Source organism: Salmo salar, chromosome 04 (assembly GCF_965601325.2).
Source record: "Salmo salar chromosome 04, fSalSal1, whole genome shotgun sequence".
Lineage (NCBI taxonomy): Eukaryota > Metazoa > Chordata > Actinopteri > Salmoniformes > Salmonidae > Salmo > Salmo salar.
This window is the reverse complement of record NC_138294.1, coordinates 73,204,034-73,213,728: the sequence shown is the minus strand read 5'-3', so window position 1 is coordinate 73,213,728 and position 9,695 is coordinate 73,204,034. Positions and strand designations below refer to the sequence as shown.

The 9,695-nt window shown below is 42.3% G+C and overlaps 1 protein-coding gene across 1 annotated transcript; it reads right to left on the bottom strand.

The window, feature by feature from the left end:
- Positions 1-501: 501 nt before the first annotated feature.
- Positions 502-8,403, bottom strand: LOC106603708 (small ribosomal subunit protein uS3). Its single transcript, XM_014197714.3, has 7 exons — positions 8,280-8,403; positions 7,454-7,584; positions 6,739-6,832; positions 4,816-4,910; positions 4,129-4,316; positions 2,311-2,548; positions 502-575 (listed from the first exon to the last, which is right to left on the bottom strand). Exons 1-6 carry the CDS (start codon positions 8,307-8,309, stop codon positions 2,349-2,351), a joined length of 738 nt encoding a protein of 245 aa, XP_014053189.1. The 5' UTR covers positions 8,310-8,403; the 3' UTR covers positions 502-575; positions 2,311-2,348.
- Between the last annotated feature and the right edge of the window lie 1,292 nt (positions 8,404-9,695).

Below are 9,695 nucleotides of genomic sequence, written 5' to 3'. Positions count from 1 at the left end.
CATAAAATTCAAAAATGTTTTTGCGTCATCATTACGAGGTATTGTGTGTAGACAAAGTTTTTTTTATTGAATCCCTTTTAGAATAAGGCGGTAATGTAACAAAATGTGGAAATATGGAAAGGGACTGATTCCGAACTTAATGTATTTGTATGACGGTGTCTAGACATGGACAGTATGAATAGAAAAGGTGTGCTGCAGTAGTTTAATAGGATGAGCCTTGACTGGAATACAGTATATACACATAATGGGTAAAATAGTATGTAAACATTAAAGTGACCAGTGACTGTTCAATGACTATGTATAGGGCAGCTGTCTAAAGTGCAGAGTTGAGTACCAGGTAACAGCCTAGTAACAGGGACTTAAGTTCAGGGCAGGGTACTGGGCTACTTGTAACATTTGGGGTGTGTATCAAGGTAAGTTACTTAGAAAAGGATTTTAAAAGGCAAAAGGCTCAAAACATTAATAGTAAGGGAATTTGGTCAAATAATTGCTAAGACAAAACATTTTCAAATATTTTATTTGTTTCTCGACAAACACTTAAATGTATTTGGAGAATTTCCTCGACTCATGATGACCTGTAAAAGAACAGAAAGGGACATCATTGACATTTCGCCACCTTTAAGGGTCAGCAACGCTGGCCCCCGAAAGTTCAGTGAAGAAAAAAAAAACAAAAAGTCTAAATTGTAAAATGCACATCGATGTAATCAAGGTATGAAATTGTTTAAATACAATCTCTTATTGGGCTTAGTTGTGGTCAATGTGCAGTGTACAAATTATTAATTATGTTCTGGCCACCTGACCAAATCACTCCTGAATCTAGTTGCCTACTCTTGCTTTAAACCCTTCTAAGACTCTTTAAAAAGACATTCTGCAGTTCAAACAAAGTGGTACCCCACCATTGTTTCAGTAGACAGCTGAGGGATGGGCAGGAGAAATACAATCCCTAAAATTCATAGACATATGGATGCAAGGACTAACCATCCATGATATCAAAACATTTGTTTTAAATGATTTGAGGATAAATGCAAACATTGTTTACAAACAATGAAGTAAAACAAGCTTATATTTTGGGCTCTGATGGGGTATGACAGTTTAACTAAGCTCAAGGGGCATTTAAGTTATTCTTAAAGAAACAATAGGTATTAGGGCTATTGTTTGGTCGATATCTTGTTTGAGCAACAGCCTTTCTTTAGTCGAAGTCGCAAGTTAAAAAAATATGGTACAAGACCCCAAATTACACATATAGAAGTAGGTCTAGGCTACTTGGCCTGTGCTCAAATGTCAGCCTGTAAATGTGCCCATTTGGGCCCGTTTTGATAGTATTTCTGATTGTCTTAACTCACCAGCTGTAGAGTTTCTCCTCCCAAAAAATGTTCACCTCAAAACAGCAAGTAAACAAAGTATTTTTTTTTTGAATCCACCGAGAATGACAATAGTTCCTCAATGTATTTGACAAGTAATTCTGTCTCTCTCCCTTTCGATAGCCACTTGACATGAAAGGTTAAAGTGTAATGCTCTGATCCACTGGAAATGTCATAAGATAACTGATTACTTCTTATCCCCTGCACAAAAAGCCTACAGCCGTCTGTCCCGAGCTCACTGGTGCAGGAAACAGGAGTCCAGAATATTTGACACAATGTAAATTGGCTAGCACTAGCTTAGGGCCAGACAGTTGAAACAATGTTTCAAGTTCATGCAGACAGCCACTTGTAGCCAATGTGATTTCTTAGATTTTTATTTTAAAATCTAGATTTTTTTTTCTCCCTGCAGGCTGCAATGTTTTTAATTTCTCAGCTTTATGTAGGTTATTTTTATAGTTGGCAATGGCAAGTTACTTTAATATTTAGATCATTTAGAGTAACCACATGACAATGACAGATCCAAAGATATAAATTAAATAAATCCTAACTGGCACGCAGATCGGTAGAAATGGTAAGATAAATTGGCACTCCAGATGGAGAAGTCTGCTGACACCTAGTGTAGCCTATTAACAGGATCTTCAGGAGCATAGCAGCAGGAGAGGGTCGAAAGAACTTACTCTCGGTCAACCAAGATAACTACTATTTTTTGGTCGGGGACAACCCTAATGGGTATACATGATAATAATTTGATGTAGCAATCGCAGATTTCAATTTAAACAAAATGTATATATTAGTATGTCAATGGGTAACGTGTGTTATGATGCCAAGCGTCCCTGCCAGCAGTGTGATGCAGACAGGGATAGTAGGAAAAAGAGTTTGTGTGCAGGGGGAAAGTCAAATCAGCGCTGTAACTTATCCTGCCTTTAACACTTCACTAAACCCGTCTTACATTGAAAATGTGAGACGCTGGCTTGGGGTCCCTCATGGTTATGCTGTTGGGACGGGTGTGGCAGGTGCGACAACAGCGGCCTCTGGCTTGGCTCCCTTCTGCTCAGAGATGGGCGTTGAGGGGACCAGCTCGTCCTTGGGCTCCACGATGCTTACGTGGTCAGGGAGAGGCTTCTTGGGGCCAATCTTACCGCTGGGATCCCAGGGAAGCATGATCTTCACCTTAATCCCCAGCACACCTTTGGATAGGCGGAAGAGATTGCACCCCAAGTATTAGTCACCATTTCATCACTTATTATTTTGATCCTGTTGCATAACACGTCCTCTTGGTCATGGTCTGGCCCATCACTAATGCTTGATTCACACCACAGGGCAGACCCAAACCACTCAGAGCTAGCTTGGATCATTTATTCTCACTGTGCTTTCCTGTAATATCGCCGTTGTCCTGAAGTGTACACTCGTTCACTACTTCCCACAAATCTAAAAACATTGGAATGATGGAGGCATGGGCTACTGGGAATTTCAACCATATTTCTTATACCAGCCATTTCCTTTGAAATCAGTGAAAAGGAAGTGAACAAGTGTACACTTTGGGATGAATAAGATCATTGGGATATAGCCACATTGTCCATCACAGCACAGTTCTAGTAAACATGGTGGATGAGTAAAGAGGCCAGTGAAGACAGCTTGGGCCTATAGTGCCTTCAGAAACTATTCACACCCCTTGATTTTTCCACAGCCTGAATTTAAAATGGATTCAATTAAGATTGTTTCACTGGCCTACACACAGTACCCATAATTATGTTCAGAAACTTTTACAAATTAATTAAAATTGAAAAGCTGAAATGTGTTCAGTATCAAGCCTAAATTGAAAAATAGTCACAAAATAAGTTCCACGGACTCACTGTGCAATAGTGTTTAACCACATTTGAGTGACTATCGCATCTCTGTACACCACACATACAGATAATTGTAACGTTCCTCAGTCGAGCAGTGAATTTCAAACACAAATTCAAACAAAGACCAGGGATGTTTTCCAATGCCTTGTAAAGGGCACCTATTGGAAGATGGCTAAAAATAAAAGCATATATTTAAGATCGCTTTGAGCATTAGTGTTATTTTTGGGGCAAATCCAATACATTGAGTACCACTCCATATTTTCAAGCATAGTGGTGGCTGCATCATGTTATGGGTATGTTGGAAATCTAAAAACTGCGCAGTTTTTCCCAGAAAAAAAAACCCGAAATGCACCTAAGCACAGGCAAGATCCTAGGGGAACACCTGGTTGTGTGCTTTTCACCAGACACCGGGAGAGGAATTCACCCTTCAGCAGGACAATAACCTAAAACAAGGCCATATCTATACTGGAGTTCCTGAGTGGCCGAGTTACAGTTTGACGCAAATCTACGACAACGGTTATCTAGTAATAAACAAAAACTAATTTGATAAATCTTGAAGATTTTTGAAAAGAATAAATGGCTAAATGTTGCACAATCCAGGTGTGGAAAGCTCTTAGACTTCCCCAGAAAGACTCACATCTGCAATCGCTGCCAAAGGTGCTTCTACGAAGTATTGACTCAGGGGTGTGAATACTTATGTAAATGAGCTAATTATGCACTTAATTTTCAATACATTTACAAAAGTGTCTAAAACATGTTCTAACTTTCATTATGGGGTACTGTATGTGTAGATAAGTGAATAACATTTTTTTTTAATCAATTTTGAAATCAGGCAGTAACAAAATGTGGAATAGGGTATAAATACTTTCTGAAGGCACTGTATAGTGTGAATCAAGCATAAAACTCCTGGGTGAACTCACCTTGACGGAGGAGCACGTGGCGGACAGCGGTGTCGACGTAGTAGTTAACGGGGTCTCCACTGTGGATCATGAGGCCATCCACGAACTTCATTGACTTGGCCCTCTGGCCCCTGAGCTTTCCAGAGACCACCACCTCGCAACCCCTGGACCCGCTCTCCATGATGAACCGTAGGACACCATAGCAGGCCCTGCAACACAAAAACGAGCAGAATTAGAAATGACATATCTTCAACTTCGCTCCTAAACACAATTCATCCCACCATTTAGAAGTGTAAAATATTGACTTTATCAATAGGATCTTCCAGTTCCAACTAAGGAATAACTATTCACAAGAGGTGTAACACTGCATCACTTCACCATCTTTTCATTTGCATATTCATGATAATTATTCGTTAGCATTGTAAAGGTCAATTGTGGCTGAAGGCAGAGTTTACAGTATGCTGTCAGTTGTTCAAATGAATGGTTGTTCTAATACACAACTGAAAACTAAGCTTACCATTTTCACTGCACTTGACATACTCCACAAACATCTTGAAGTTGGACATTTCAGTACATATACATTTAACATGCCATATAGTGGCATTTCTAAATTCAGAGTACTTGTATTCCATATTAGCAATCAAACAATGAATCAAGTACTATACCTAGGTAGCGCTAAAAAAAAAAAAACAGGTCAAAGATCCTAACCTGCGGACAGCGAGACCCCCGAGAAGCTTGTAGCGCAGAGACTCTGCCTGGGCAATGGCGCAAAGACCACGAGTGGCAACCTTCTCAGCATATAGCTGATGGCAAGAGAAACAGACATGGAAAGTTACATAAAACACTCACAGTTTGGTGCAAACCTTTCATAGTACAGACCCCCCCCCCCACAAGGATGTTTTGGGGACAATGAGACAATGGTAGAATTACTGGTAGTATTTGACAAGGAACAAGCAAATATACTGCTCAAAAAAATAAAGGGAACACAAAAATAACACATCCTAGATCTGAATGAATGAAATAATCTTATTAAATACTTTTTTCTTTACATAGTTGAATGTGCTGACAACAAAATCAAAAATAATCAATGGAAATCCAATTTATCAACCCATGGAGGTCTGGATTTGGAGTCACACTCAAAATTAAAGTGGAAAACCACACTACAGGCTGATCCAACTTTGATGTAATGTCCTTAAAACATGTCAAAATGAGGCTCAGTAGTGTGTGTGGCCTCCACGTGCCTGTATGACCTCCCTACAACGCCTGGGCATGCTCCTGATGAGGTGGCGGATGGTCTCCTGAGGGATCTCCTCCCAGACCTGGACTAAAGCATCCGCCAACTCCTGGACAGTCTGTGGTGCAACGTGGCGTTGGTGGATGGAGCGAGAGATGATGTCCCAGATGTGCTCAATTGGATTCAGGTCTGGGGAACAGGCGGGCCAGTCCATAGCATCAATGCCTTCCTCTTGCAGGAACAGCTGACACACTCCAGCCACATGAGGTCTAGCATTGTGTTGCATTAGGAGGAACCCAGGGCCAACCGCAGCAGCATATGGTCTCACAAGGGGTCTGAGGATCTCATCTCAGTACCTAATGGCAGTCAGGCTACCTCTGGCGAGCACATGGAGGGCTGTGCGGCCCCCCAAAGAAATGCCACCCCACACCATGACTGACCCACCGCCAAACCGGTCATGCTGGAGGATGTTGCAGGCAGCAGAACGTTCTCCACGGCGTCTCCAGACTCTGTCACGTCTGTCACATGTGCTCAGTGTGAACCTGCTTTCATCTGTGAAGAGCACAGGGCGCCAGTGGCGAATTTGCCAATCTTGGTGTTCTCTGGCAAATGCCAAACGTCCTGCACGGTGTTGGGCTGTAAGCACAACCCCCACCTGTGGACATCGGGCCCTCATACCACCCTCATGGAGTCTGTTTCTGACCGTTTGAGCAGACACATGCACATTTGTGGCCTGCTGGAGGTAATTTTGCAGGGCTCTGGCAGTGCTCCTCCTTGCACAAAGGTGGAGGTAGCAGTCCTGCTGCTGGGTTGTTGCCCTCCTACGGCCTCCTCCACGTCTCCTGATGTACTGGCCTGTCTCCTGGTAGCACCTCCATGCTCGGGACACTACGCTGACAGACACAGCAAACCTTCTTGCCACAGCTCGCATTGATGTGCCATCCTGGATGAGCTGCACTACCTGAGCCACTTGTGGGTTGTAGACTCCGTCTCATGCTACCACTAGAGTGAAACCACCGCCAGCATTCAAAAGTGACCAAAACATCAGTCAGGAAGCATAAGAACTGAGAAGTGGTCTGTGGTCACCACCTGCCGAACCACTCCTTTATTGGGGGTGTCTTGCTAATTGCCTATAATTTCCACCTGTTGTCTATTCCATTTGCACAACAGCATGTGAAATTTATTGTCAATCAGTGTTGCTTCTTAAGTGGACAGTTTGATTTCACAGAAGTGTGATTGACTTGGAGTTACATTGTGTTGTTTAAGTGTTCCCTTTATTGTTTTGAGCAGTGTATAAACAGGTTGCTGTATGCAGGGGGGAAAGAACACTGCGCAAGCGTCACTGTAAATTATCCTGCAGACTGCCCTTCCTACATCTGATATGAAATGTAATTTACCTCAACACTGCCCTCTGGGAAGCCAAACCTCTTCTGGACCACTGCAGTCAGCTCACGTATACGACGCCCCTTCTCACCAAGCACGTTCTGTGTCCTGGAGAAAGAACATGGTCTGTTAGCACCTCATCAGTTTGATTCAACTCACTGGCTCTCTCAGCAGTAGTTACCAGAAACAAAACCTCCTCAAAAACAGGGTTTGTCAGATATTCAGACCTCATAAGCGGTCATATGTTGAGAAAAGTCAACATTACTCAGCTGTTGCAGAAAATGCATTGAAAATATTGGGAACATTGTTGCATTCACCGCAAACAGCAATCCCTTGTTTAAAAAAATAACAATGACTGTATACGCCACAATCCAAAATGAAGGGAACAGATTTGCTTCATGTAATTTCCAGATTTGCTGTGTTAAGCTCTACTATTAATTTTCAGTTAAGGAATATTGCTGGTCATGCACAAACAATAACATGGATTAATCTTGACAAGACTACTTTTGAGGTCAAAATATCCAACAAACTTTGATTTTGGAGTGGAACGTGCTTTCAAGATCATAAATCAAGTGGTCAGTCTTGAGTAGATGGCCGTCACTAGTACGAAGGGGGAAAAAAAATGTATGCATTCACTACTGTAAGTCGCTCTGGATAAGAGCGTCTGCTAAATGACTAAAATGTAAATGTAGTCCTCTGTGGTTGTCATGTCTGGATTTTTGGTCTCACCTGGTAGCCAGGATGATGATTTCAGTTCTAGTTGGGGTGACACGAACCTCCACACCTGAGTAGCCATCCTCAGCCAGCTCTCTTGTGAGGAACTCGTTCAGTTCGGCTTTGAAGATACCATCAGCGACAAACTAAAAATACGAGACAAACTGTAAAAATATGAGGACAGGCGGAGAGCGTGGTTATCAGCAGGGAACTTAGCCATATTAACAAGGACCTGGTTTGACAGACGGCAACCTGGCTACTTGTTGCAACAATCAGTAGACTAACCATTGTTACACTAACATGTCTAACAAAAGTAAATATTTAAGTTTAACTTACATGTAACATGCCAATAATATTAGAAAAAACTTGAACCCAACTCTATCCGGTGTAATATTTACATTAAGTAGTTTAACTAACGTTAATCGTTTTTCTAACGCACCTAGTCTTCAGCCTCGCGGTGATATTTTGATGTTTTATGTGAAACTGAAAATATTGCATAAGAAACATGCATGGCCAGGATAATAACCATCAAGGTGCGGATTGCGTGAAATCGAGGCTGCGCATATAAAAGGTAACGGTGGGTTAGTAAAGTAGTTAGTCTTTCGCTAGTTAGCTACACTAGTCAATTAGGAATATATTTCGGCACGCTTCAGCATGGGATCATGTGCGCGTGCTGGCTAGCATGCTAAAGAACTAGCTACCGGCAATGGCTTCAAAGCCACAGAATATCTTAAATTCTACTCACGTGACATGTGCCGCAGAAATTAACTGCCTAACTATAAGAATGGGTTCTATTTAGGTGAACTCAAAACTGTAAAACTAAAGATAAATCGGCACAAACCTTCCTCTTCTTGGAAATTTGCACCGCCATCTTGGGATGTGTCGTTAACCGGAAAGACTAATCTGTTTCCCGGAAATGCTAATATCAAACCGTTTTTATATCAACGCATGCGCGCGCATTCCCCTGGTCGGCTAGCCATGAGGTAGAATATTAATACATACAAAATCTCAATAGAGGTCTGACCATTTTATTTCCGTCTGAGATATGTGTGTGTGTGTGTGAGAGAGATATATATATATATATATATACACACACACACACACACACACATATATACACACACACACACACACACACACACACATACATACATACATACATACGCTACACAGCTGATGCCCCCTGGACTGTTTCAATAACATGGTACCTGATTTGGTTTACCTGTCCGCCCCAGCCTTGAACTCAGGTCCTGTATGTACCTAACTGACCTGCTCTGCCCATTCATCGCCATTTACCCGTTGTTGTCTTAGTTCTCCTGTTCAACACCTGTGATTTCTTTATGCCTCTCTCTGTCAATATGTCTTGTCTACTGATGTCTTGACTAATCTTTTCAAATTTAACTGTAGAGCCCTCAGTCCCGCTCAAAATGCCTTAGATAGTTCTTTCTTCCCACCCCACATACATGCGGAGACCTCACCTAGGTTAACTGATGCCTCCAGAGATGAAACCTCTCTCATTGTCACCAAACGCATAGGTTTACCTACACTGTACTCACATTCTACCATACCCTTGTCTGTACATTACGCCTTGAATCTATTCTACCACACCCAGAAATCTGCTCCTTTTATTCTCTGTCCCCAACGCACTAGACGACCAGTTCTTATAGCCTTTAGCCGTACCCTTATCCTACTCCTCCTCTGTTCCTCTGGTGACGTAGAGGTTAACCCAGGCCCTGTAGCCCCCAGTTCCACTACTATTCCCCAGGTGCTATCATTTGTTTACTTCTGTAACTGTAAAAGCCTTGGTTTCATGCATGTTAAGATCAGAAGCCTCCTCCCAAAGTTAGTTTTTTCCACTGCTTTAGCACACTCCGCCAACCCTGATGTCCTAGCCGTGTCTGAATCCTAGCTTAGGAAGGCCACCAAAAATTCAGACATTTCCATCCCCAACTACAACATTTTCCGCCAAGATAGAACTGCCAAAGGGGGTGGAGTTGCAATCTACTGCAGAGACAGCCTGCAGAGTTCTGTCATGCTAGCCAGGTCTGTGCCCAAACAGTTTGAGCTTCTACTTTTAAAAATCGCCCAGTTGTGCCCTCGACACCATATGTGAATTAATCAGCCCCCATTTATCTTCAGAGTTTGTACTGTTAGGCGACCTTAACTGGAATATGCTTAACACCCCGGCCGTCCTACAATCTAAGCTAGATGCCCTCAAACTCACACATTATCATGGAACCTACCAGGTACAACCCTA

Coding starts and splice junctions, on each gene's coding strand:
- LOC106603708 (XM_014197714.3), bottom strand. CDS start 8,309: ATGGCGGTGCAAATTTCCAAGAAGAGGAAG. Junction 4,911..6,738: donor TCCCAGAGGGCAGTGTTGAG/GTAAATTACATT, acceptor TCTTGCCATCAG/CTATATGCTGAGAAGGTTGC. Junction 4,317..4,815: donor GGGGGTCTCGCTGTCCGCAG/GTTAGGATCTTT, acceptor TTTGTGTTGCAG/GGCCTGCTATGGTGTCCTAC.